At 45.2% G+C, this 27,595-nt stretch overlaps 1 protein-coding gene across 6 annotated transcripts in view; it reads right to left on the bottom strand.

The window, feature by feature from the left end:
• Nucleotides 1–27,595, bottom strand: part of DGKA (diacylglycerol kinase alpha) — an 89,536-nt gene that overhangs the window by 25,492 nt on the left and 36,449 nt on the right. For 5 of the 6 annotated variants that reach the window (XM_081898558.1, XM_081898559.1, XM_081898560.1 and 2 more), the window contains 2 exons: nt 3,078–3,173; nt 2,294–2,370 (listed from right to left, as the gene is read on the bottom strand). In XM_081898558.1, coding sequence (XP_081754684.1) covers nt 2,294–2,370; nt 3,078–3,173 — 173 coding nt within the window. Of the gene's footprint in view, nt 1–2,293; nt 2,371–3,077; nt 3,174–3,671; nt 3,741–27,595 lie in introns of those variants that run through there. The other variant, XM_081898563.1, reaches the window with a different exon arrangement.

Here is a 27,595-nt window from a genome sequence, read left to right as displayed (position 1 = left end):
CTGCCCCGACCTTAAGTGAACCTGTGAGGGCCCGCCCTTTGCGGCAGCCGATTGGCTGCCGCCGTGGGCGGTGAATATTAATGAGCTAGGGGGAATCCCCGCTTCTCGCAGGGCTGATGCCAGCCCCGCGAGATTGTTGATGGGTCGAGAGCCCGCAACCCCACCCCCTCTCTAGATCGGGAGTGGCTTTGTTTTATCTCATTACTGAATGTATTTTAAAAGGTAACTATCGTCAAACAAGGAAAATAAAAAATACCAACATAATTTTGTGATTTTACAAAGCATTATATAACTAATAATTTTCTTAAATTATTGGGGGGGCAGAGCCCCCCAAATGAATTTTTGAGGGGGCTCGGGCCCCCTCAGGCCCCATGGAGTCGGCGCCTATGAATGTGAGGAAACCCATCCTATCAGTTGTAATAGAAAGTGATCTGATCTGAGCAATGTCAATGTTACGGTAGTGGTCTTGCATGGTAAGGGAGAATGTAGAACCTCAATTGTTTTGTCCCTGATTTAACGGGACTGAATAAATAAGCTCTATAATGAAAAACTGACTGGGACAGTTTTTGTAAAATATGCAGGGATTTAAGACATGTAAAATGAACCATGGAAAGAGAAGAAGAGAAGTCATTGATGCTTTAAGGATGTAAAATGAGTATGTGGAATTTTAAAACAGAAAATTTAATAAACATTATTAAAATAAAATAATCTCCTCTCCATTTGCTCCATTGCATGGCAGCTATTGGATTAGCAGACACAGGAAGGGGAGAAGTCATCACATAGGCCGAGTAAGAGATAATGGTCAAGCAACAGGGAAGACTTGCGATGCATAGGGCAGGTTCACGATAATCCACAGGGGAGCCTTGGGTTGTTTGATTATAGGAAGGAAGGCAGAAGTAGAGACTCAGCAGATTGTGTAAATGCTGTGGATGGAATGAATCTTGATTTTGATAAAGCATTTGACAAAGTCCCTCATTATATTTTGGTGAGCAAACTGTTTAAATGTGAGTTAGGTGATAATACTGCCAGGTGGATCCACAACTGTTTGGAAAACCATGCTCATCCATGGTTCCTCACCAAACTGGAGGGATGCCACAAGTGGGATGCAGCAGGAATCCAAGCCTGACACGCTTCAACATTTTTTTATCAGTGACACAGTGGAGGGACTCTTTATCAATTATAAGGATGATACAAAACTGAAAGGGACAGTTAACATCTCAGAAGATACAAATAAAATTCAAAGGGACCTTGAGGGAAGAGAAAACTGGAATGACACAGACAAATTAAACAGCAACAAATGCAAACAGGAAACAAACTAAATGCACATGTAAATAGGAATGCAAATAGGAAACAAACTACAAGTACAGGGTGAGGGGTGCCTGGTTCAACAGCAGTTGAAAGGGATCAACAGCGAAAGGGATCTTGAGATTATTATAGTCAGACATGAACTGGACATGAGGCAGCAACGTGAGGCAGCTGCAAAATAGGCTAATGCAACTCTGGGCTGCACTGACAGAACCGTTGTTTTCAAGTCATAAGAAGGAATTTGTTTTCATTTTTTGTTTTGCATGGAGTACTGTGTCCAATTCTTTACTAAGAAAAATGTAGACAAATTGGAGCAAGTTCAGATAAGGGTAACAAAGATGGTCAACTGTATGGAAAACAAGTCCTATGAGGAAAGGCTAGAGGAATGAGCTAAGTTTAGTCCAAAGATGCGGGACATCATGATAGCACAAGTACCTAAAAGGCTATTGCATACAAGGTAGCAGATATTTGCTCTCTGCTAATCCAGACGGCAGGATTAAATCTAGTGGTCTTAAATGACAGGAGAGTGAACCTCTATGGAACTTTAGGATCAACCTCCTATCTGTAAGAACAGGTTAAAAATTAGCATCCCTAGCAAGGAGCTCTATCGTCCCACCTCCCGGGAAAAAATGCCTTTGTTTCATGGTGTGAAAAGGACGAAGATTCTCCCACGTTTGATCTTGCTACGACAGTGGTGATGTATTGCCACACACATAAACATCCTGTACTCCATAGATAGGTGAATTTTGCGCCCCTCCTGTGCCTGCATCCTGGTGGGGGCTGGTTTTGCCAACCTCCAGGTATGCCTCAGCTGGGACATGAGAGGTTCAAAGGGATGGCATATTGCTTTGCAAGGTCACCTTGCCTACATGAATTTTGGCGGTAAATTCTTTTATTGGAATGAGTGATTCCCTTCCCCCCCCCAAAAAATGTACAAATTTTGCAAGGCAAGAGATGAACGGGTGCAGGGGAAGAAGGGTTTACTCACATCTCCTTGAAGGTGCTCAGACAATTTACCGTCTCCATAAAATTCCTGCAGCACGTCCTGCACCTTCTTGCTGCTGTCTGTAGGGCAAAGAAAACAGATTGAACAGAGGGAAATTATACAGTGGAGGAAACATGATACATGCCGTGCCCAGGGGTTGTAGGACTCTGCCCTACGTTTGAAAGGAATGTGGGTTACCAGTGGGCTGCAGAAAGGCAGCAGTTCTGGCCCAAATATCTCCTGGCTTTCAACACTTGTGAACCCAGGGCATTAGGAATTCTGGCATTCAACTTCCACGTTTGCCCACGACTGTTTGGGGGGGTGGGTAGGCCAATAATTTCAATGCGGGGAAAACAGGGATCTAAAACTATCTTGCTCTTTTCAAGCCAAGGTACTCCCACAAGCTGCAAGCCGTCCCCTGGCTAAACTCTCACAGACCATACTGTTTTCTCTGTATTTTTCTGTAGCTGCCAAATCAGGATTTCTGACTCCGACATTCCAAGATGATATTACGGGGACAGCTACAGAGTGAACAGACCTTTCAGTTACACACAGCCCCCTCCAGATTGGCATAGAGAGACGGTTCCTTCCACCTTCCCCCCCCCCTCTCCCACCCTGCCACCACCCTAGCTCCATCAAAGCAAACCCAGATTTTGGCATGTCAATGTCCCACATGACTCCCTGATGCTTTAGGATGGAGAGTCCCTTTCAACCTTTCCTGTTGTCACAGTCATTCCCCAATAGGTCCCAGCCCAGAGAGATAGATGGGAGAAGGGAAAAGACTCACAGTCGATGTACTTCTGCAGCTGGTTGAACTCCTCTGGGCTGAGCGTGGCCCATTCCTTGCTGTCGGACATGCTGCTGTCCTTGCTCCACTTTACGCCTGCAAAGAACAGGGGAGAGTCAAGGAGATCTTGTTAGGCAGAGAAGTAGAGACCGATGCTTTGGGCACAGGTCTTCTCTCTCTCTCTCTCTCTCTCTCTCTCTCTCTCTCTCTCTCTCTCTCTCTCTCTCTCTCTCCTTCTTCTTCCTCTCACACTCTCCTGGCTGATTAGCTGAGCCGGCACATTCTTCTCTGGCACAATTGGTTTCCAGAGCAGCGACTGGGAATTTCGCCACAGCACACCCAGCCACAGAGCAGGCGAGATTCCAGCTGCACAGCCTCTGAGAGAGGGAGGGAGGGAGAAGTACCACTGGCAGGTTTAACCCCTGGAGGAGCAGCACAGCCTGCTCCCGATTCAGTTGGGATCCTGGTTGGAGCAGAGAAGTGGATGAGGAGGGCGGTCTACAGCCCAAGTGCATAAACACCTTGCACAGCAGCCCTTTTAAATCCTGACATACTTGCATGATGCAGCCTCTTAAAGGGACAGTCCCCCGTTACCTGCATAAGTAGGGGAGCAGTTGGCGGGGCACTTGCTGCACCTCTTACCCCACAGCAAGCCCATACCCACAGACCCACAGGGCGGGGGCACAGGAGGAGGAGGAGGGGAGGAAGACTCCACCAGAGCTGCCCAGAGGCAAGGCAATGGATAGGATGCTGGTGGTAGCAAGACCATCCAAACTAGAAGGCAGAGGGAAAAGGCAGTGTGGAGAGAAGCAGTTAGGCAAATTTATACCCTTTTACCGCAGATGGTGCCAGCCCCATTAATATTTAAAGGAGAAGAGTCACCGTGCCAAGGTTTCGTGCGTTATTGCTGGGAGCTCCACACATTTCACAGGGATGCGATCCTGGCAAGCGAGTGCAAGGGTGGGGGATCTGAAGGGAGCCAGCCAGGCTGGCACACTGCGGAGGCTCACTTCATCAAGGGAAGTTTGGGAAGCTGAAAGCAACACGGGGAAAGTATCAATTAAGGTCCAGCCTTACTGGATTGGAGTAACAATCCATCTAGCCCCCGCAGCTTGTCGTCGCCAACAGTAGCCTATTTGGGATGCTTCAGGAGAGATGCTCAATAATTATGTTCCAGTTCATCAATCACAGCTTCCAGCAACTTCATGTTTAAAGAGGACCTGAGCAGAAAGCTACCTTCCCTGATACCTTTAGCCTCCATTAAATATAGTTAGAACCCTCTTTTTTTAAATAAAAAAAAAGCCCATTTATGCTGCAGGCCTTCACCAAATCCCATGGCAGTGAGTTCCACAGATCAATAAGTTGTGCAAAAATAAAAACTGCTTTTTGTTGAGTTTTAGTGGAGACCCCTGAGATTACTTAAAAGCTCTAACAACGATTTAGCCTTGCCTAAGCTATGTATGATTCTTATGCTTTCCCGTCATTGTAACCCTTCTCAAATCTTTCTTTCATTAGCCAAACAAGCCATTTTGAAGTTCTTTCAGAATCTGCCACATACTTTAGGAGAAGGGTGGCACAGAACCATACAAAAGCTCTCTCTGGGTGTGCATTTATCCAAGTTCATCTAGGTGCGCACATTTAATTAATGTTATATAGTTTTCTGGGTTATTTCTGGATTTTAAATACATGGGCAACTTCTGCTACGTGGTTCAAAGAAAGGGAGAGAGGAGTAGATGGAGCGCCCAATATATTCTAAAATTGCCCAAGCTGGGTTCACTATGTAACTTAAGCAAATTCATTCAAATGTAACCAGTTTGTAAACAGCAACAAGAAGAAGACACCTTTCATACACACAACACTTTACAAACTGCAAGGGAACAGCACCTAGCCCTAAGGGGCTTAAATCTATGTATCAACACAAGGGAGACACTAAAGTAGAACAAAAACAGGGAAAGACTAAACAATTATTTCAAGTTACAGGTAGGCAGCCATGATGGTCTGCCGTAGTCGAACCAAAAAAAAAAAATTCCTTCCAGTAGCACCTAGAGACCAACTAAGTTTGTTATTGGTATGAGCTTTTTCAGACCTGAAGAAGTGTGCATGCACACAAAAGCTCATACCAGCAACAAACTTAGTTGGTCTCTAAAGTGCTACTGGAAAGATTTTTTTTAATTTTGTTTCAATTATTTCAGATATACATACTTAGGCTTAGTTACAGCAAGGTTTTTGGTGTACAAAATTGTTTTTGCTAATAATAGGTTTTTGCCAAAGGCTGCAGGGGAAAATATATCCCAGTATCAAACTCTAGACTTTCTAGTAGCAATGAGGCTGTGAACCAGGAAATCCCTCGATTCAAATATTGTCTTCTGCTTCTGCACAATTTGATGAGGCTTTTTTCTTTCAGCCTCTGGTCTGCAGTATGAGGATAATAATACTTACCTAACCTACAAGCATAGAGCAGAACAAGCAATGAAAAATTTTAGACTCTGTATATAACTAGTGCAAAGGTGTTCCAGCAACGGGACATTAGTGGTGGAAAAATGTTGTGCCTGGAACAGAAGACTTAACAAAGGAAGGTGCTTTATACCTGATCTAGAGTGAGCACTGCCAGTTGCAATGCAGATATTTATGTTTGCTAACCTGTTGCATCAATACTCCTTCCTATGCCTCAGTTTCCCTCTCTTGCAATCCAAGCCCCTCTCCTTTTCCTTAAACCAAGAGCCAACACTTTCTGCTGTCAAGATTTTTTCCAGTTTCATTCCCGCACTTGGTCCATCTGCTATTTACCACCCTGCAGGCAGGAACCTCCCATGAGAATCATTAATTCATGCTCAGGCAGATCCCTCTGCCTTACTTTGCAATGCTCAAGAGCACTCCACTCTCTCTGCTGGGCATGGAGAGAAAAGCCCTGTACTCAGACCCATTAGTGCTAATAGGGCTAATTGCAATTACCACTGTTAAGAGATTAAGGACAGGAAGGGCCCACTCTGACTCTTAAGAGCCATTTTTTTAAGGCCCACGCAAATCCCCACTTTCCCTCCTCTCCACCCTTCCCTCTCTGGCTGCATTTCTCAGCCACAGTTTTTCCAGATCTTTCTCTGATCCCCAAGTTTGCTCCTTCACTGCCTCAAACCCCTTCTCTCCTGATGCTAGTTTTCATGATATTCATCAGCAGCACAGGGAGAACAGGACAGGGCCCTCGAACAGACCCTCCAAGTGTCCCTATTCTCCACTATGTCCAGTTGTGACCGACTGTGGGGTTGTGGCGCTCATCTCGCTTTATTGGCTGAGGGAGCCGGCGTACAGCTTCCAGGTCATGTGGCCAGCATGACTAAGCCACTTCTGGCGAACCAGAGCAGCGCACAGAAATGCCGTTTACCTTCCCGCCGGAGCAGTACCTATTTATCTACTTGCACTTTGACGTGCTTTCAAACTGCTAGGTTGGCAGGAGCAGGGACTGAGCAACGGGAGCTCACCCCGTCGCGGGGATTTGAACCACCGACCTTCTGATCGGCAAGTCCTAGGCTCTGTGGTTTAACCCACGGCGCCACCCGCGTCCCTCCACTTTTCTTAGGACATCCCTATTTTCATTGGAGAAATGATGGAGGGTATGGGGGTATGGTATGCGACTCCCGAGAAATTTGAGGGTATGCTGGAATCACAGGTGAAGAGAGTGGGATAGAGAAGGTCGTTGCTAGCACTTGCAGTTTCTCCCACATACTTAACTTATTTAAAGACACAATAACTCCTTTTCATTCTGTGCCTGCCAACCCTAGCACTGCCAGTGTGGTGTAATGGTTAGAGTGTTGACCCTGATCCCCACTCAGCCAGGAAGCTCACTAGGGTACCTGGGGCCAGTCACTATCTCTCAGCCTAACCTACCACACAGGGTTGCTGTGAGGATGAAATGGGGGGGGGGGGGAGAGCCATGAGCTCCTTGGGAGAAAAGGTGGTCTATATATGTAATAAACACACAGAAACAGCCCAAATAATGTGGGGCACTGAGGGCAGCTTTTTGACAGCTGAACTTGTCTTGTAGGAAAGAGCACTGAAAGGCATGGAGTATTTGTGTAAAAAAAAAAAATTTAGGCAGACAGATTCAGCAGCCAGCTCAGAAGAGACCAAATCAGGGCAAAATCTGTGCAGGTCCAAGAAACTGGAAGTGACTTGCATTGATTTTCCCACCCCATACCTTCTTTCATAGGAGCCAACTCCGAGGGGCCATAGGGGCTTCGGCCCTTGCAGTAACATTTTTGAGGGGGGTTGGAGGCTCGCCTCCAAAGTTGATGGACATTGCCATTCAAATGGTGTGTGCGCACTATGTCATGTGATCAATTATGCAGGGTGGGGCATACCTGGGCCCCCAAAATGTTTTATTCCAGTTGGCACCCCTGCCTCCTTTGCAGGGATAGTTTTTAGGAAATGATACACTTATCACTTGGAGAACTGAAACACACTGTCATCATGCCTTGCTTCAAGAAATGACAGCTAAAGCCATGTGAACAGATAGTCCTTTCTGCAGGACAGGGAGATGGTAGATGAACTTTTTCCAGCTAAAGCACTGGGCAAAAAGTAGGCAGAGCAACAAATATTGCTGTCTACCTTTGTATTGGAGGTTAGTTTCTTCACACTCACCTCTCTATCCCCCATCCGGGTAAGCAAAAGGCATTATCAGAGAGAAAGGACACATTCTGGTCAGGCGAAAGCACTTAGGATATGTGCAGCTCGCCAGAGAGGGGTGTGGACTTGGGAGAATTCTGAGGGCCAGATAGAAAGTCCTGGAGGAAAGCATTGGGTCCTAGGTTCCTCATCCTTGCTACATGAGGGCACCAGGAGCAACTTCCCCCATTACTTGTGCCATGGCACTGCCAACTTTGAGATGAGTGGGCCAAAAATCTCAGTCCAAAGGAAGCAACTAGTTCCCTCTAGTGCCAAAGAATAGAAGGTGATGCGACTTGACTAGACATGGGTCTAAGAAAAATGAACTTTCTAACATCCTCACCTTTCAAGGGTTATATAGGGGAACTGTATATCCTGGATATGCACCTCAAATTTCTCATGTCAAATACCAGTAACGGGGATCAGGGTCTCAAAGGTGCCATGCCCCTGCTGGAGGAATTCTCTTTGGGGCTCCCCAGAGTAAAATACTCTGTGAGAAGGGAATGCAAGGGAGATTAGGATGGTCCTGGGTCCTCAGGGAACATGGCGATCTAACCTTCTTCCTGTGGCAAAGGTAGCCCTATCTTGGAATCAGGCAGGTGCCAAGCTGCCATTGAGCCCTAAAGGGGCAGGCTCAGTGGACCATCAAATGCCAAAGGCTCTTTGGCAGTAAATAAATACTGGTGAGTAAGCCACTCCTCAAGAGTAGACCAAACCTACAAGCAATGTGAAGGTTTGAGTTTAAAAGCCTTATGTTCCAGGCACAACATCTTTGCCCCATTAGCATATGTTGCACGAACAACATCTCTGTACCAGAATGGAGCAAGCTTGTGTTTTCATCCGCTCTGGAGTGTGGGACCCGAACCAATGGTTTTGAAAGGAGATCAGGAAGAACTTTCTGGCAGACTCCCACGAGAGGTGGCAGACTCTCCTTCCTTGGAGGTTTTTAAAAAGAGGTTAGATGGCCATCTGTCACGTATGATCTAGCTGAGATTCCTGCATTGCAGGAGGTTGAACAAGATGACCCTCAGGGTCTCCTCCAATTCTACAATTCTAAGATTCTAGGATTCCCTGACTTGTGCCGCCCTGCCACCTAGTTTAGTCACTGGACCTTTCCTCTAATGTTGCCCCTCTGTTGAGACTCTGGACTGCCCCAACCATTTAGACTGCTGTGAGACACCGATTCTGGGACTGCCCTTGTTCAGCCACAGCTGCCCTGCCTTGTGGAGGGCGGAAGGCCTTGAAAGACAGTTCTGCTTTAAAAAGTGCTCTGGGTTTTTTATGAGTCTGGGATGGCTGTGTGTGTTTTTTACCACAGCCTAGGTAGTTTATCCTGGAGGCACTTGCAACAGCAACACCGACATATACCAAGAGCTACTGTAACAGCTCTGGGCACACTTTGAAAGACTGATTTACACTAGGAGGAGAGAGGGACGAGCAAAGATGACTTGGGGAGACAGGCCTACAAGCTCCCTTTTCCCGCTCAGCCTGTTGCTTCTTCCCAGCTCTTAACTGTTCCTGTGTGTCCTACAGCTTTCTGCCAATTCTCTCCCGTCTCTGACAAAAAAGGAAATAAAGCAGAACATAAAACGGAAAAATTCAAACCATAAAATTATACAACTGTGTACGTAAGGTCTGCCAGCTAAATAAAACATGTGAATATAGGCATGGCTTTGCCATTCAAATACTGAGGATTTGTGGTTGCAGAATTAATGGATGGTTTAGTCAGGAATTTCGTATTTTCTGAGGAGAGCGAGGATGGGGCCGGTACACTACTAGACAGCATAAAGCTGGCCACAGCCAGTGCTTGTGGGAGACACAAGAGGTTGGGCTGCTCTGAGTACACGTCCCCTCCTCGTGAGGTGACACTCTGGCCTTCCCTACTGCAACCTGCTTGTCAGGACCTAAATAAAACAATAAATTTCACGTGGGCTATGACAAAAAGGAAACGTTTCCGCGGCAACCACAACAACATCTGCCAAGGTTATTGTAGCCGCTGAATAACAGCAGTTTGGCTGCTGGAAACTAACATGGTTCCCGCTGCTAAAACAATACTGCCATACACAGGATGCCCCAAGTGCATTCTGGGAGGAGAGTTAGTCAGCTGGAGCCTCAGCCAGAATTTCATACTTTTTAAGGTCAGGAAGATCCACCGAGATAATAAGCTTGGAAATCTGTCTCTTTAAGGAAGGCCCCAGAATCTCCTTCAGTCTCCGCAAGTGCTAAGCTATGAAGCCACTCCAACAGCCAATAAATAATCCCATGAACACTCCATGCTCCCAGTGCGATGCTCTCTTCCGCGCAGCCAGCAAATCAGCCCAGCCCAGGAATGAATGATTATTTCATGCATGCACAGAGACGAACCAGGAAGCAGGCACAGGAGTTCTGGAGCTGCAGCAGGTGAAGGAAAAAGCACCTAGCCTTGAGAACTGGCAGTGCTGTAAAGCAGAGTTTGAAAGGACCTCCTCTGAAGCTATGATTATATGACTGTAGGGATTGACTAGGATTATATAGGGGAAAGCAGTCTGCCAAGCATCCTGGAGCCAAGTTGTTCAGAATTTTCTATATGTCCACAACAACACTTTTGAGTGTTGTCCAGTAGCCACTAGGCAGCCAGTGCAGTTCCTTCAACACAAGTGAAGTATGTACATACCTGGGTACCCCATTTAGCACTACAGCTGCTGGATCCTGCACTTAGCTGCAGTTTCTGTGCTGGCTGCGAGGACAGCCACAGATACAGCACATTACAGAAACCTAAGTGTGCGGATACCACACTACCCTATCCAGGCAAGAAGAGCAAGCTGTAATACCAATCAAAGCTGGTCATAGGTGCTCTTTGCCACAGAGGTCACTTGGAGCTTTTAGTGACAGAGATGGTTCCAGGAGCACTCCCCAAATGCACAACTGATCCATCAAAGGGAGTGCAACTTCATCCAGAACAGCCAAACAACCCAATATGGCTTGTGAAGCTGTACCCAGCAAAGCAGTGAAGGATCCTTTCCCTCTCTGGCACGTCTTTTAGTGAAGTAAGTTCAAATTATAGATTTGCTTTTCCAGTTCTATCGTAGTCAAAAGGCCTCTCCCTTGCCATGCAGTTTTTTTTCTTAAGAGTTTGTGTGTGTGTTTGTGTGAAGTCAGAATTTCGAAAATGAACACTCAGCATTTGCTACTTTTTAATTTTAAGTAAGTAAGTAATTTATCTGTCAAGGCTGTAAATCATAACTTGCTACTTGGAATAATGACAAACTCAATATACTTTTTTTTTCCCTGCTGCTGTTAGGTTTTTCGCTCCCTCTTTTTTCCTGTGGAGGCAGTTTTAGTTCCAGCTGCACACTCCTGTAAATTAAAAGATAAATTTATCCTCACTGTACTACCACATAGTTTTTAACCCCCTTTTCCATTTTGCAATTAAACTGCCCTTCTCCATTATGAAACTTAACTGGACAGCAGATCAAAGCCTAAAGATGTATTTGGCACCTTTCAGGTGATCATGGCAGTAGGTGGATGCTGGTTCAAGCTGCTTCAGCTGAAGTTACATTGCTGTTTTTAAAACCCTTCCAACTTCCTCTGCTTCCTACATCCAGCTTTGGCTAGCAAGGGTGCTCCCTGAAGCAAGGTGTTTTAAAACTACAAGGCCCACTAGCTTATCTGATATTAAGCACAGAAATCTGGCATCTTCTCAATAGATATGCAAGTCCACATTAGAGAAAAATGAGTGGGGGGATTACCTTGGGTTCAAAAGCTTTCACTTTATAAGCAACTATAGCTTATGCAATAAAAGATAATCAAGCATTATTGTGGTTCCTGAGTTCTCATTCATAACAAGGAGCTTTCATAAGACATGCCCCTAGTTGATTTTATTTCCATCATATATTGCTACTTTCCCCCTCATTCTATGAAAGCAGCTCAGCAGCAACCACGTTAGTGCATTCCATCTCTCAGAGACATGGAAATCGTTGTTCAGATGGACTCAACCCCCAAATGCAATTTACACGGAGTGCATAATGGTCAGTAATTTAAAAATGACTCAAATTAAGTATCCTGGATTTTGCAATATGGATCTGTGAAATCAGATTCCCAGCTACTTAAGTCCTAGATCTCAGCTCCCTTAATGGCCACACTAAACAGCATACGGGGTTGGAGCAGATGTGTAAGAGAGAACATGGACCGATGGTAAAATAAAGAAGTACAGAGGGAGGTGGAAGGTCCTACAAAAAAAGGATATTGGTTTTCATAATGCTATAAACATTTGAGCCTGTAGGTATAATCCTACCAACTCAAATGTCTGGTGGTCCAGGTCTGCCCGCCCTTGCTATTCCTCCACTATTTCAGAATGGGAGGCAATGATGAATGGACACATTGAAATGATTCACTAGGCAAGGACACCCACCCACACCCCGCTCAACTGTGGAAGACTTGAAAAAACCTTGCCTGACACCGTGGCTTTGCCAATAGCTGGAGAGACATGTGCTGACAAGCGCAACAGAGACAAAAAGAGACTCATTCTGCTGCACAGCCCTAAATGCTGAAAAGAGGCTGCTCCTCCCACAAAGTGAAACAGAGCAGCAAGAAAGATGGAGCAGTGTTTCCCAAAATTTCTTCCCCAATGGACTACTTGACAATTGCTAAGAGCCCTAAAGGACCACTTAATGATTTCACTGCCTATTGTAGCAATTGTAATGTGCTGTGCTAGATGCTATGCTAGATTCCATAGAGCTCAAACTGTAATACAGTCCCATGGGGGGGGGAGGTGAAAATGAAATGAAAAATACATCTGGCTATTTCATGTAATAGGGGACGCGGGTGGCGCTGTGGGTAAAACCTCAGCGCCTAGGACTTGCTGATCACATAGTCGGCGCCTGCCAACCTAGCAGTTCGAAAGCACCCCCAGGTGCAAGTAAATAAATAGGGACCGCTTACTAGCGGGAAGGTAAACGGCGTTCCCGTGTGCTGCTCTGGCCACGTGACCCGGAAGTGTCTGCGGACAGCGCTGGCTCCCGGCCTCTAGAGTGAGATGAGTGCACAACCCTAGAGTCTGTCAAGACTGGCCCATACGGGCAGGGGTACCTTTACCTTTATTTCATGTAATACATGTATCACTTCCCATCTTCAGCCAAAAATCAACATACCACCTGAATGAAGCTCACAGACAACTAGTGATTCATGGACCACAGTTTGGAAACCCCTGCGATGTGGGGAAAAAGCAAGACTTTCCTCTAGCACTGCCAACCGATGCAGAAACCAGAGCAAAGAAAAGTGGCCCCAAAGAGCCTTGCTGCGCAGGACCTGCATCTGATCAAATGTGCACAGAGGTCTGAGCAGCGGGGTTGAGGAGAACTGACTCATCTCTGGAGCCAGCCCAGGAGCTTGGAGTTACCAAATCCAGCTAACTAGATCAACATCCTGTGCTAATTTTAGCTTTATGGCAGATGCCCTTGGCTCCAGGGGCCAGGCGTACACAATGCAAACCAGATGCTGGAGGGAGAGGAGCCAGAGATCACTGTCCCAGCTCTCCCCCACCAATGACCTCAAATTGCTGGGGAGGGAACCCCTGGATATACCTAGTTTCCACTCTGGGCAATCTCAACTAGAAAGTCATAGCATGCTGTCTGTTCAAAGGGCAATGGACGTTAACTGATGATGATAGCTAAGAGAGGTGAGATGACTTTTTCTGGGGAATATGCCTCACACAGCACCAAATGGAGGCAGTCGTACCACAGCCCTGCCAAGACACAGTGAGCCATGGACCACCAACACAACCTTGTCTGCCAAAAATAAGACCAAGAATGCACTACTAGTCTGTCTGTAAGTTGGGTGGAGCTGGGAACTATGTTTAAAATTATATGGCTGAAGGGAGTGACAACAGCATACTTTTTACATCTCTAGAGCCTAGAGCAAAAGAAAACACTTCTCTGACTCAAGACCACCACATATGCAATATACATATTAGGTACTTTATGGAGCAGGGGCATCTAGAACACACTGAAAACATTATCATATATGGCACAAACAGCCAACACCCGTAATAAACTACAGGTCCCAAATCCCCATTGAAATCTGGTTAAATAATATTTGGGACGTGGCTATCGGAATGCTTTACTCCGCATAGAAAGGTAATTAAAGGCACTGAAAGGACAGACACTTTTGGTGAGACTTGGCTTCCTTTCTTTTCCTTTATAAATGAGACAGAAAATACTTTTATTATACCCCCAACACAAGAAACATTATGGAGAGAATACTTGATAATGCATAAATAAACATACAGTTGTACCTTGGATCTCAAACAACTTGCAAGACGAACGTTTTGGGTCCCGAACGCCGCAAACCCAGAAGTGATTGTTCCGATTTGCAAACGTTCTTTGGAACCCGAACGTCCGTCGTGACTTCCATGGCTTCCGATTGGCTGCAATCGTGAAGCCACGCCTTGCTTTCCGAACTGTTTTGGAAGTCAAACAGACTTCCGGAACGGATTCCATTTGACTTCCAAGGTACTACCGTATTCTTTGTGTACTGCATATGAAACTTAATAAGAATGTACCTACCACTGGACAAATTACTGAACTTATATGCTGTTCTTACATTTACATGAAAAACAATTAAAATTATGGGGGGGGACCACAGTTCCCAGGATTCCATGGCTGTTTAAAGTGGTATGAATACTGCTTTAAATGTATAAAGCAGATAGGGCTTGGGTTTCTCCTAGGCTCTTATATAACACTTTTTTCCATCAGCAGCTAAGGGCTCATCCACACTTAGCTTTTGCCCTGTACTTTCTAGGCACACATCCATGCTTTTAAGCCCCATGCCCCATCACTTTCCCCAAGAAAACCCACTCCTTAATGCAGAATCAGAACTAATTGCAAATCAAGTTTTCTGCAGATGCCATTTACAAGAGCAAGTTTTTGCAGGGAAAGCTTTAAAGCGCAAACCTAGAAATGTGGCACCAAAGTCTGATTGAGCTCTAAGTGATGCTTACTTCAAGTAGTGGCAACCTAGCCAATTCTTTTTAAAATTCTTTTTAAAGCATGAATAAAGCACTCAAGTTAATGTCTTCATGAGGACAAAGCATAACACAAAAAGCAACGCAAATGATTCATGCTGGATGGGTTGTGTTCAGCCTAGTGCTATGGCAAAGGTTGCATCAGTGGAAAGGTTTTCCTTGTGCAAGGGAGCCTCCTCCTTCCTTCTGCCAGCACCACCCAAAATCTGGTCTGGGTGTTCCCCCACCCCTCCAGAGCAGATTTGGGGATTGTGCAGGGTGCAAGCAGGAGGTGAACAGGTGAAAATTCGCATTGTGCTAGCGGGAATCCTTGCACTGGCTTCCACTGGTACAACAGGCTAGTAGAGCCCAATGCCTCCAGAGGAGTCTTTAAATGCTGACAACCTCCCCCTTAATCTTGGCACCCCCTCTGGGCACCTCCAGTAGAATTAATCTGAGCTTTGGGAAGTGCATAGAGATGAAAGAGGAAGTGGGAAAGAGAGTCGGTCTTCTAACTTCCTCCTTCGGTTCCATGTGCTTTTCAAGGAAGAAAAAGGTAGCCAGCTTCACCACCTTAGGAGGCTTTATGGGCAGCAGAAGAAGACCTTGAGAGCACCAGCGGCATCAGTGTGTGTGTGTGTAATATTTTTCACTTCACCCAAAAGCCCACATGTAGCTTAAATGAAGATTTCAGGAAACTTTGAAGAAGAGAGAGTAAAAATTGCATCCCCTGCTCATGAACTTGGTTCCTGAAGCTCCACCACCCACCACAATGTGAAAGTCTCCTGGTCCTTCAAACCAACCAACCAACCTTCACATTTTCTCCCTTGGCGGCTTGTATGCCTGGAGCTGCTTCCTAGAACACTCTTCCTTCTTTACTTGACACCCCTCCTCAAAACCCAGCCTAGTAAGTCTTTGGCACAGCCTCCTGGACCCCATGCTCTAGAGCACGGGTGTGGAACATTTGCCCCTCATGATGTATTTTTGACTATAGCTCCCATTATCACTGACCATTGGCCATGCTGGTTAGGGCTGATGGGATCTGGAGTCCAGCAACATCTGGAAGGCCGCACACCCCACCTACAGCAAGGGTTTAACTCATATACATATATTTCTTTATTATGTTCCCCTGCCTCCACTTCCACTGTTGCTTACCTTTAGGTCAAATTTTAGACTGTAAGTTCCTTAGGGACAGAAACTCTTGTCGATTTGTGCAGCACCAAGCACACTAATAATTAAATACTAATAATTAATTACTTGCTTTTTTTTCTTCAATAGACAACAACCACAAATGGCACCAAACTTACTCAAAAACAGAAAAAGGACCACAGACAACCTAAACCCCTGAAACGGAAAATCCGCATATGAACACATCCTTCCTTCAATTTCTATACACACAACAGAGATGCAATTAAATACTGAGATGGGAACACAACAAATATAAAAGGCCATTTACGTGCACACACCCTTTGAAGTCGGAAGCAATCAGCAAAGTAGTAAAATAAAAGGACCGTGAGGAAGCTAGGATTTCCCATTTCTGCTCATGACGGGTTACTCTCTAGCTACAACCATCTCCAAGAAACATATTTGGCCACAGTGTCTTGCTATCTGGTTTCAAGCCCAGCCTTCCCAGGCTGCTGAATTGGATACCAGCAGACTTTGTCGCTATAACTAAACCGTGAGGTGAGTGTTTTGCTTTCCCTCTCTAACCCAGCCCCATAAACACCTAGGAAAACAAGGAAGAGTGTGCTTACCGTATTTTTCGCCCTATAGGACGCACCGCCCCATAAGGCGCACCTAGTTTTTTGGGGGGGAGGAATTATTTTCCCCCCAAGCGCGGGGCTGGGGCGGGAGAGGCCCGAGCTTCCCCCGACCCCAGCCCCCAGACAGGCAGCTCTCTGCAAGCCGTGGGAGCCCAGCGCTGGCTCCCGCTGCTTGCTGAGAGGTCCGCGAAGCCTGGACGCGCTGAGCTCAGCGCGCGCAGGCTTCGGCATGCAGGCCACTCTCCGCAAGCAGCGGGAGCGCTCTCGCTGCTTGCGCAGAGGTCCGCGCAGCCTGCATTCGCCCCATAGGACGCACACACATTTCCCCTCCATTTTTGGAGGGGAAAAAGTGTGTCCTATAGGGCGAAAAATACGGTATTTGCTCAGACTTGAGGCCTCACGTTGCTAAAGATTTATAAGGCAGCTTTTTCTTCTTCTTTTGCCTAGATTCCCCTCTAAGCATCTGGAGGGTTTGCTGAGTTTAACCCTTATTTAGTATTTAGAAGGAAAGAAGAGACTTAACCCTTTGTGGTGGTGTTCTGAGCATTACAATCAAGGAGAAATGTACACTGGGCGGGCTCTAAGGCATTTTTTTAAGCAATCTTATTTTCTGAGATCCTAGCCAAGCAACCTGTCCTATTGTGCCTGATCCTGGGTTTGTTGAATTGTAAGTAGGATTCCCTTAGCTGTCCCCACCAGCTATTATCCCCATCCATCTCAGTAATTAAGCCTTGTGCCTTCTGTTATGAAAAGCTGCAGCTTCGCCACATAGACTCACTGGAATCTTCGCTCCCTGTCGATGTCTGTTAATTGGCCCTTTCAGGCTCCTTTCATCATCCTTCAACATTGCTCATATGGGTATGCAGTCATGTTCATGATAACATTAGTGTTAAAACTCTTGTACATGTGAACAGTGTTCAATATTAGCCAGGCACCAAGCGCATTTTGCACCTGGCTATCAACCACTTGCGACCAAGTGAATATGCCTGGGTGTCAGGCTAGCACCTGACATCTCCACCATCTGGAGGTGCATGCCTGGGGATCACTGGATCTTGACCGTTTTCACACACTAATACCCCATCCTGTAGAGATCTATCAGTTATATTTTATCTGCACAATTGGAATGGATTTGCAGGAACCAAAATGCTTTTTTTGTGCAGCCTGAGCAGGAGTAGTCCTCATTAAGAAAAAGAGGTCGGAAGAGGCCAATATATATGTGGACTGCTCCTGGATCAAGTGACTTTTCTTCTTTTAAGTTCTTAAAGTTCTTAACCTAGCTCAAGGTTGTCATCTGAACTAGCCAGATGTTTAACTGAGAATCAATCAGTCAGCCCATCATTTGAAAAATAAAGACTTTAAAGTCATCTTACCCAAAAATGGCAGCTAGACATTCCGTTCTGGCAACTGTAACCTTGGTTTAAGGAGTCATCTGGTGCCAAGCTTATACACACACACACACACACACACACACACACACACACATATATATATTTCTAACACTACATGTGAATCAAGTTAACAGTGGGAAGAAAAAGTCCTTCTAACCTTCTTCTAGGATCTTTCAGTGTGGCTCCTCGTGGAAAAAGCCAGGTGAGCCTTCTGGGTCCAATCTGTTGGTGTGAAAGTGAGAAGTAGGAAGGTAATCAAATGCACAATCCTAGCCATGTCTACTCAGAAGTCCTATTGAATTCTCATAAACATGCTAAAGTTTAGTAGAACTCTAAACTATGACACTAGCATAAGCGCAGTCTTCACCAGCCACGTTTTGGGGTACCATCAGTACAGCCATGCTGCCTAGGGCTGATGAGGATTGTAGTCCAACACATCTGGAGGACCCCATATTGGGGAAGGCTGGTTCTATAGTAAGTTAGTGTGATTTTCCTTTTGCATCTACTTTCAACGTCCCCCAAACGGCAAACATTAGGTTGCAACTCTCTGCCTTCTTCTATTGGTGAGAGGTGTGATTTAGTGTTCAGATGTAGGGATCCTCAGCCTGAGGGGCTGTTCCTGCTCCCCACTTGCACCATTTGCAAGAGTTCTTCCACCCACTCCTTCCTCTCCATCACCTAGAAACCAGATTTCTTGCAGAACAAACACCTAGGGCTTGCACCGATCTGCCACTTTGCAGATTCAAGGGGACTTTCCACCTTTAAGGATCCCATGAACCTAGATTAAACCAGAATCACACCTAATAACTCTGAAGATGTTATATTTCCATCTGTGGCTTATGCAGCTGCTGCATCTGACAGGAGGGACAATAAGCCACCTGTCGGGGGTAAGACCCAGTTGCCTGCAGTTCAGTCAATGGAAGCAAGTCTCTCTCTCTCACTTTATTTATCTTGCAACTGCATCTTTTTCTTTGATCCTTTCATCGCATGCTGCTCACCCCCACCCCCGTGTTTCTGCAAGCTGAATTACGTGGGCTGTCCCCTGAGGATGCATCGCTAGTGTTTGTTTGCCACGCTCAGACTTACTTTTGTAATTGGAAACCGTTGCAAGCAATATTAGAAAAGCGTAACTGCGAGAGCGGGAAGGAATCAAGAGAGCAACTATAGCAGTGGAAAGAAGTGTGTGAAATGATTATTCCAATACAAGACCTTCCTGGCTTATTCAGGAGTGCTGCTGAGCCAGGGCTGGGTTTAGGTTTGATGAGGCCCTAAACTACTGAAGGTAATGGGGCCCTTTATATGTCCAGCTGTCCTTTATCAACAACAAATTGTCGCTGTTTTTTGTGTTGAATATATGTTATATGGTAATTTATGGATCTAATGCAGGGGTCAGCAAACTTTGATAGCAGGGGGGCGGTCCACTATCCTTCAGACCTTGAGGGGGCCGGACTGTATTGTTTTTTGGGGGGATGAACGAATTCCTATGCCACACAAATAACCCAGAGATGCATTTTAAATAAAAGCACACATTCTGTTGTTGTTTAGTTGTTTAGTCGTGTCCGGCTCTTCGTGACCCCATGGACCAGAGCACGCCAGGCACTCCTGTCATCCACTGCCTCCCGCAGTTTGGTCAAACTCATGCTGGTAGCTTTGAGAACACACATTCTACTCATGTCCTCCTCATGTAAAAACACGCTGATTCCCAGGCCATCCGCGGGCCGGATTTAGAAGGCGATTGGGCTGGATCTGGCCCCCGGGCCTTAGTTTGCCTACCCATGACCTAATAGGTATCTGAAGCCATTTGGCACTGTTGCTGCATGTTTTATTTGTTTTTTATCTTATATTTTGGAAATGTACATCCAGGTTGTTTTTTCCTTCAAATCTTATGGGGGGCCCCAAGAGAGTGGGGCCCTAAGCAATAGCTTATTTAGCTTATACATAAATCCGTACTGTGCTGAGCTGACAAGGAAGTACTTGGCCAGGTCCCTGCTCTGCAGAACAGGGATGTGGGGGGACAAATGAGGAAGGCTGGCTTACCACATTTGAAAGTGAAGTAATAAACGCTACCTTCTGAAAAGGCTGTGTAAAAGACCATTAAGTCTAGAATTACCTAACTGTAGAAAAAATGAAAATGCTATTCCATGAACACTGGTCTAGCTGTATTTCTTATATACCACCAGGGAGAATGTTAACTGCAGTCCAGCCTTTCACACAGAACATTATAGAGGAATTTCCTGCAGTAAATTGTATACCATATCCAATGCTTTATTTTTTTGTAGAAGGAAGAAAAGGTGCCAGTATTCACAATAAAGTTATTACAGAAAATGCCATACTTTGAACATTCGGAGGGGAGGTGTCAGAACTGCATACCTCTGAGTACCCCCAGAAAATAGAACTGACAATATTGAATATAGCATGAACCTATGCGTAACTTATTTATTTCACAATCAGCACTTTATTTCTGTTCTTCTGCATCGGGGTGAGCAAACTTTTTCAGCAGAGGGCCGTTCCACTGTCCCTCAGACCTTGTGGGGGGCCGGACTATATTGTGTGTGGGGGGGGGGGGGAGAAATGGATGAATTCCTATATCCCACAAATAACCCAGAGATGCATTTTAAATAAAAGGACACATTCTACTCATGTAAAAACATGCTGATTCCACGTGGAATCAGCATGTTTTTACATGAGTAGAATGTTTAGAATTTAGAAAGCGGATTTAGAAAGCGATTGGGCCAGATCCAGCCCCCGGGCCTTAGTTTGCCTACCCATGTTCTACATGATTGGACTAATGAAATATATAATTAATATTGATATGAACTGTATGGATGAGCTGTGTTGTATTACTGTATTTTGTACTGTTAATGTTAGTATAAAAACTAGTGAAAAAAATCTATTTTAGAAAGCAAATAATTACCTAACTGCACTACTGGGCTGATCTGTTTGTTTCAGAGTGTTCCAAGGTGTTGGTACTGATCTTTAAATTACTTTGGATCTGCCTAGTTACAGGAGCATGTTGACTCTCATACAAACAGCAATGTGGGTTTTCAGGAAAATTCTGAATTGGATTATCTCCCCCAGAAAACAGACACCACTATTTGTAATTTGATTTGAAAATGTTCAGTTTACACAGAGTAATTTTCTGATACCCTAGAGAATGATCTTATTTAGCATGACGTTTTACTTGTCTTCTATATCTTTTGAAAAGTTGTCTTTGTCCATTCTCTATTAATTTGAACACTATTTGATATATCATAACAAAATTTTGCATGATGGTTCCTGAGATCAAGGAACAGGTTTTTTGTCAACTGAACACCGTTTTTATTCAAGATGGCAAATTGATCCTTTCAAAACTGCATTGATTTTGACTGCTGATTTTTCTTTTGTTCATTTCTTAGAACATTCCATCAAAGCTGGGTGCTTTTCATTAGTATTCAACAAACAAAGCTGAAATCTTTGAAAACTGCCAGGCTTGCCTAAAATTGCGTTGGCATCCTTTTGCTGTTACAAGTGAACTTATGAAACTGAAAATTTTCCACAAGTGAATAAAGCACCGGCAAATTTTCCATTAAATGTTCTGTGAAATTTTTCCCGTTGTACATCTTCGCAGAGAAACCTCCTCACACTGTTAGATAATGCCAGTTCCAGGTGTGTGGATAGGAGGAGGCGTGGCTAGCTGCTATGGCACCCAGAGGGCGGGGCTAGCGACCTGCGGGGGCGAGGCAAGCATCCCAGAGGGGCACTGCCCACGGCGAGCGTCCCAAGGGGGCAGCGTGGCAATGTCACCCCCTCAGGGATGACATCCGGGTCAGATCACACCCACCGCATCCCTCTTCCTCCGCCAATGTGCGTAGGGGGACTTGTGTAGGAAGCTCTCAATCGGCTCCCTCCGCAGCTGTATCTATCATGTCTTCTCTACCACTGTTGCTGCCCATTTGCTTCCCTTTCTCTCTGGCCCCAGCCCAAGCCACCTTCCAGAGGGAGAAACCAAAGCACATGCAGGTTACTGCTCCTTCTCCTTTCATAGAGAGGGCAGGTAAAGAGACTGCAACACAGAAAGGGAGGAGGTGGAGGCCCACAAGGCTCTAGGAATTGGCAGCAAGCCTCCTACTAAGGTGTGGGCTTTGGCAAGTGCCCAAAGTAACTGACTGCCAACAATAGCCCTGCTCTTAGATCACCTAGGGAAGCCCAGCTCTGCATGCCAACACTGTCAATGATTAGGCTGGCAGTTCCAACCAACAGGACTTTGCCTGCTGTTGATGTCACAATGCAGAACTCTGTCCCTCAGGGTGCCTGCGAAGCAAAACCTTTTACTGCTTTCCAAAGAACAGCAAAAGCCTTTTCTTTTTTCAGAAGGCACTTGGGATGCTGATGCAATGTACTTTTAAATGCACTGCTCTTAATTTTATTTCGAGATCATTTTTGCGATTGAAATTTGTTAATTGGTTTTGACCCACTCAAGGATTTATGGCTTTCTTTAAAAGAGAAAGGTGGGCAAGAATATACTTAATAAATTATTCACTCAGCTCCCAAATAATAGTGCCAAATTCAATATGCAGTACTTCTGCCCACGCACATTTTTAACAACACCCTCATGTGTCATTTCAAAACAATTTGATGCATGGTTACACGGCACCACCATGTACCTACTTCCAGGGAATATGAGAAGACGTGCATTAAGAAGCGATAAGAAACAAATAAAACAACTAGCATGGCAGGGGCAATGCTAAGCATTCATCTCCTTTGTTCTTAGAGTAAAATAACTGGCTTGTGACACCACAGCTAGTTTGTGCATCGATGCGCAGCCAGCCCCCTTGATTTCAACTATAATGTGCAATGCTTACATTACAGTGGTACCTTGGGTTAAGTACTTAATTCGTTCCGGAGGTCCGTTCTTAACCTTAAACTGTTCTTAACCTGAAGCATCACTTTAGCTAATGGGGCCTCCTGCTGCTGTCGTGCCACCGGAGCACGATTTCTGTTCTCATCCTGAAGCAAAGTTCTTAACCCGAGGTAATATTTCTGGGTTAGCAGAGTCTGTAACCTGAAGCGTATGTAACCTGAAGTGTATGTAACCCGACGTTCCACTATACAGTTAAGTGTGACTGTGGATTCTCTTGCATGACATCATTTGTGGGTCTTAGGTCTACATATGATGTGTAGGACCAAAATTGTTAAGTGTGTGTGTTTACAACTGACTGACCTAATAACAGTTGCTCCTCTCCTGTCCAATCACGACAGGCAGGTGAGAAGCAAAGAATGGGCACGGGAGATATCTGTAAAACAGAGTTAAATAACCTTTTTCAGTTCAGGGGTCACTTTCCCAAGGCCACATACCAGTGATGTGAAGGGCCAGAGACAAATGTGAGTGGGTTAAAGTGGGTGGAGCAAGCAACATAAATTTCATTATCATACAGCAGGCTAGTTTCTACACTGACACTATCCTCCCTCTAGGCCATGGGTAGGCAAACTAAGGCCCGGGGTCTGGATCTGGCCCAGTTGCCTTCTAAATCCGGCCCATGGACAGTCCAGGAATCAGTGTGTTTTTACATGAGTAGAATGTGTGCTTTTATTTAAAATGCATCTCTGGGTTATTTGTGGGGCATAGGAATTCATTCACCCCCCCCCAAAAAATAGGACACATTCCATGCAGACAACAATATTTGGGACGTGTAGCAGGGCCTGTGAGAGGGTGTAGTCTGTAGCAGGGTCTGAGGTTCCCTGCCCCTGCTGTAAAGGAAAGAGACAACACAGGCCCTCTTAGATTTTGCTTCTGGCTTTGAAGTGGCAAGAAAGGTGAAATATGAAGGTAGGATCTGTGGGCTTTATTTGTTCCCATTACCGTTGCCTTGTTTTCCACTGAATCATGCTCCCTGGTTGCTCTTTCAAGGCAACACAGTTATTGTCCTCACCCTTGCAGACCAGAAACGTTCCCTCCCAAACCTCTTTATAATAAAGTGGGATCCTTCCGTGTGCCTTCTCTCTCACAGAGACACATGACAGGCCCTGTGGTTGGCAATCCAAGCACGTAGAAAAGGAAGAAAACTTAGGAAGAAAAGGAGCTCTTTTCAATGCCTTCCCTTTGTCAGGCTGCCACCCAGCATCCCCTCAGTCCTGAGTTAGCAGCACAAGCCATTCCTTAAAGGGGTATGGTGGTGTGTTGTGAGCAGCAACATGCGCCTGAAATGGCTATCTAATCCTCTGAGTTTGAAAACTCCCCCAACGGGTCAAGAAACGTGGGTTAAAATCAGATTGATGCTTACCTATTTTGCATCTGTGAATCCCTTCATCGCCTGTTCTGTTGTTCATTTTTTTTGCCTAACCCCCACATTGTGGCCTTAGTACTGCCAGTGAAGTTGCAATAAAATAAATAGAACCTGGAGCAGACAATTTTTTTAAAAGAGACGTGTGAGTGGTCTAAGGGAGGCACTGCTTCCCAAAGAATGCACACATTCCTCTTGCTCCTTTGTCATCTCTGGTCAAACAGATTTTTTTTTTTAAAAAAAAGCAGTATGATAACCTGCTTATTGTCAGCAGTGGTGAATAGCGAGATGTATGCATACACTACTATCAGCAGCCCCTTTCTGGAAAACACAGATCGATCTCAAGCTTAATGTTGCAGAAGCTGTGCTAAACTCATCCGCTTCCTTTCCTTTTCCCACAGCTGTTTGTTACTAGCACAGCGCCTCTTTCCTCACCATACCACACACTCAGGGCAGCCCGGCTGCGATTTGCAACAAGGAAACAACACCAGGTGCCCCTTCCTGTACAGGCCTGCATATGGTTGTGTGGCTAGACAGACAAATGGGGCACACAGCTAAATGTCGCAATGCGCCCCCATAAGAGACAGCCTGAAAGAGAAGTCTAGTAGCACTGTTCAGGTCTCAGTGAGGTGGGGTGGTGGGCAAAGGGAGCAGGAGAGGATCCTGGTTTAGGGCTGTTGCCAGCTTCAAATCTGAGCATTTCATGGCTATATCCTGCTTAACAGAACATTCATCCTTATTGGTTTGCGTGAAGTTTGACAACAAAGGGACTTCAATGAGCATTCATTCTGACTAGTTTACTGGGAGGTTAGACAATGTTGCATCAAGCAAATGGGATCTCTGTCACTTTCCCTATCACAAGAAGTCCAGTTCTGGGATAGGGGGAAAGTGAGATTGTTGTGCAACCTGAATGCTGGTTTATGACTGAATCCCACCAAGAAATGGCAATAGTCTGGAAGTGCCCATTGTGGTGAATGGTATGGGCAATGAGTTTTGGTGGTTGGTTCAGGAGTGTGAGTAGCAATGTCCTTTCCGCTCACCTGCTTTTCATCCAAATATAGTGCAAGGAGGGGAGGGTTGCTGTTGTTGCTTTCAAATCCTCCTGGATCCCATCCAGTAGTCCATTTTACTACTTCCACCCAACCTCCACTCTGCCTCAATATTCCATATATCCTGGAAGCTCACAAGTCCTGTACAGATTTACATACTTCTGTGTATCTATGTACTTTTGATTTTGGGTGGCCCCGTTTCACTTTCAAACCAGAGGCACTCAGCTGGCCAAGTTCACTATTTGTTAAGTTAGAACAACACAGCTGCCATAGGCAGGTGGAGGAAAGAAAGGCCCAAGTGGTGATGTTTGCCACTGGCTTGTTCATCAGGAACAACAAGTGCTACATGGGAGCAGGAGGACAGCAAGGGGCAAACTGCACTTCTCCCCTAACATTTCTACAAGGAAATAGTGTTTGAAGAGAAATCTGTGGAGGACTATTTTTAGAGGAGAATTCTCAAAGCCCACTTGTGATTTATGCCCTCCCCCCTGAAATTTGGAAAGGGAAAAGCATCACTGCAGCCTCTGGTGTGTTGTTCCACCCCCCATCTAAGAGGTGTTCAGGTTCCTGCCTTGCTCTTCTCCAGTTGTTCTTGTTGCTTGTCCCACCTGTGGATTTTCAGCCAGTTTTGCATTCCCTGAAAGGTCATGCAGCAGCCGTCTCCACCATTTCGCTCCCTCTCCCTGCCTCATACATACACTCAAAAGCCAGGTGTCGCACAATGGGGAATATTGATATTAAATAAAGCAGGTTGAATCTGCACAAACTACTCTGAGAGCACTTCCAAATGACTTGTTTATTTAAGATTCGTTCTGATTTGTTTGCACACTTTCCAATGCATTTTTTCCATCACTTCCTTTCCCTCAAAAACTCCAGTCTCCTTGGGAAATGGGTTTGCTGTGCAAGACTTCACAGCCATCAATAATCGTGCATCTTCAATTTGTCGAGATGTGGCTGAATCCTACGCAAAGCCAGGGATTGTATCTGGGCTGGGAGCAGTCAGATCCCAGGGCTGACAGGTTGCAAACATCAGCCAGGCAATGATGGCTTCCATTAGAAACCTCACTTCAGCTACATGGCATCCGTTACCCAGGGTGTAAGCATGCCTCAAGGATCAACCGTAATTCAAAAGCAAACACACCTCTTTCCTGTGCACAGTGCCTGTGTGGACTTTGCACAATTTCAAAGGCAGAGCAGACGTTTGCTCACATATTGAGAAAACGGTGACTGCTGACAACACCTAAGACAGTATACTGATAGGGTATAAAAGCAGGTCTTCAGACTAGATGTGCCTATGAGAAACAGTCACTCTTAGGGCAATGACGCAGGGTGATTCTGCTCCAAAATTAGGTCACTCGTTTTCAGCAAATAGAAGTCTGCGTATTTCTATGTATTTTCTTAGTTCTACATAACTTTATCAGCTTTCATGAGTCAGGCTGTTAAAAAACATGGAATTTTAAAGCACCAAATGGCCATTTCTGCTACAAGAGGCTCTGGCAACTCCTCTGGGGTGGAATTTTATATGCAAGGCATATAAATTAGGAATGGAGAGAAGGGACAATCAGGCATACATTTCAAAGCTTTCCATCATGAAGGCTTTTCAAAAGAAATAGCATATAGTTAGCATTTCATTACATTATGCTCAAGATGCCACACAGGGGCAATCCATAATCTAAATCAAATGTTAGGGTGGTTTTCTTTAAATCACCCTTTATCACTACCCACTACCTCCTTTCATTGCAAATACATAGGGTGAAAAATCCCTTAGGACAATAGATAGCAGATTCTATACTAATGTGGTGAGATCTAGGGCATGCAAAATGCTCCCCCTCCCATTTGCCTGAGGACCATTGCCACCTATGGATTAGTGCCAGGTTTATTTTTCCTAGTTAATTTCTGAACAGGAAGTACGTTTATTTTCCTAAATTAAAAATAACTCCATTGGGAGGTTATAAAGTCCTGTGATATTTGCCCAACAACGGGCCCCTGATCTCTTGAGTAAATGTGTACTTTGGCATATGCAGATTTGTGTGCACTGTAACTAGGCTCTTGAACAAAAGGAATATACAGACGCTCTCAGCACTGTGGGGCTGCACTAGGCAAGGTGCTGAGAAAGATACAATTGACTCACCCATGGTTTTTCATTTAAAAAAAAAAAAGTTCCAGCAGTCATGTGCCTCCCCACCTGCAAATTGGATTGGAAAAGCAGCTAGAATGCAGAACTGTTAAATCATTTCACCATGCTGTTTGCTCAATATATTGATCCCCTGAAACTACGACGAGGGCAAGCATGCAGGTATCTTGATAATGTTTCTATATTTTCCCTTGCATGACAAATAAATCCTGGAGGGCAATTTCAAATCAGGAAAATCTAGGGAGGGGAGAAGTTTAAACACCCCTAACTCCAACACCACTTCCCA

This window comes from Podarcis melisellensis (assembly GCF_964234715.1).
Source record: "Podarcis melisellensis genome assembly, chromosome: 2".
Classification (NCBI taxonomy): Eukaryota; Metazoa; Chordata; class Lepidosauria; order Squamata; family Lacertidae; genus Podarcis; species Podarcis melisellensis.
This window is presented reverse-complemented; position numbering and strand designations above follow the sequence as displayed.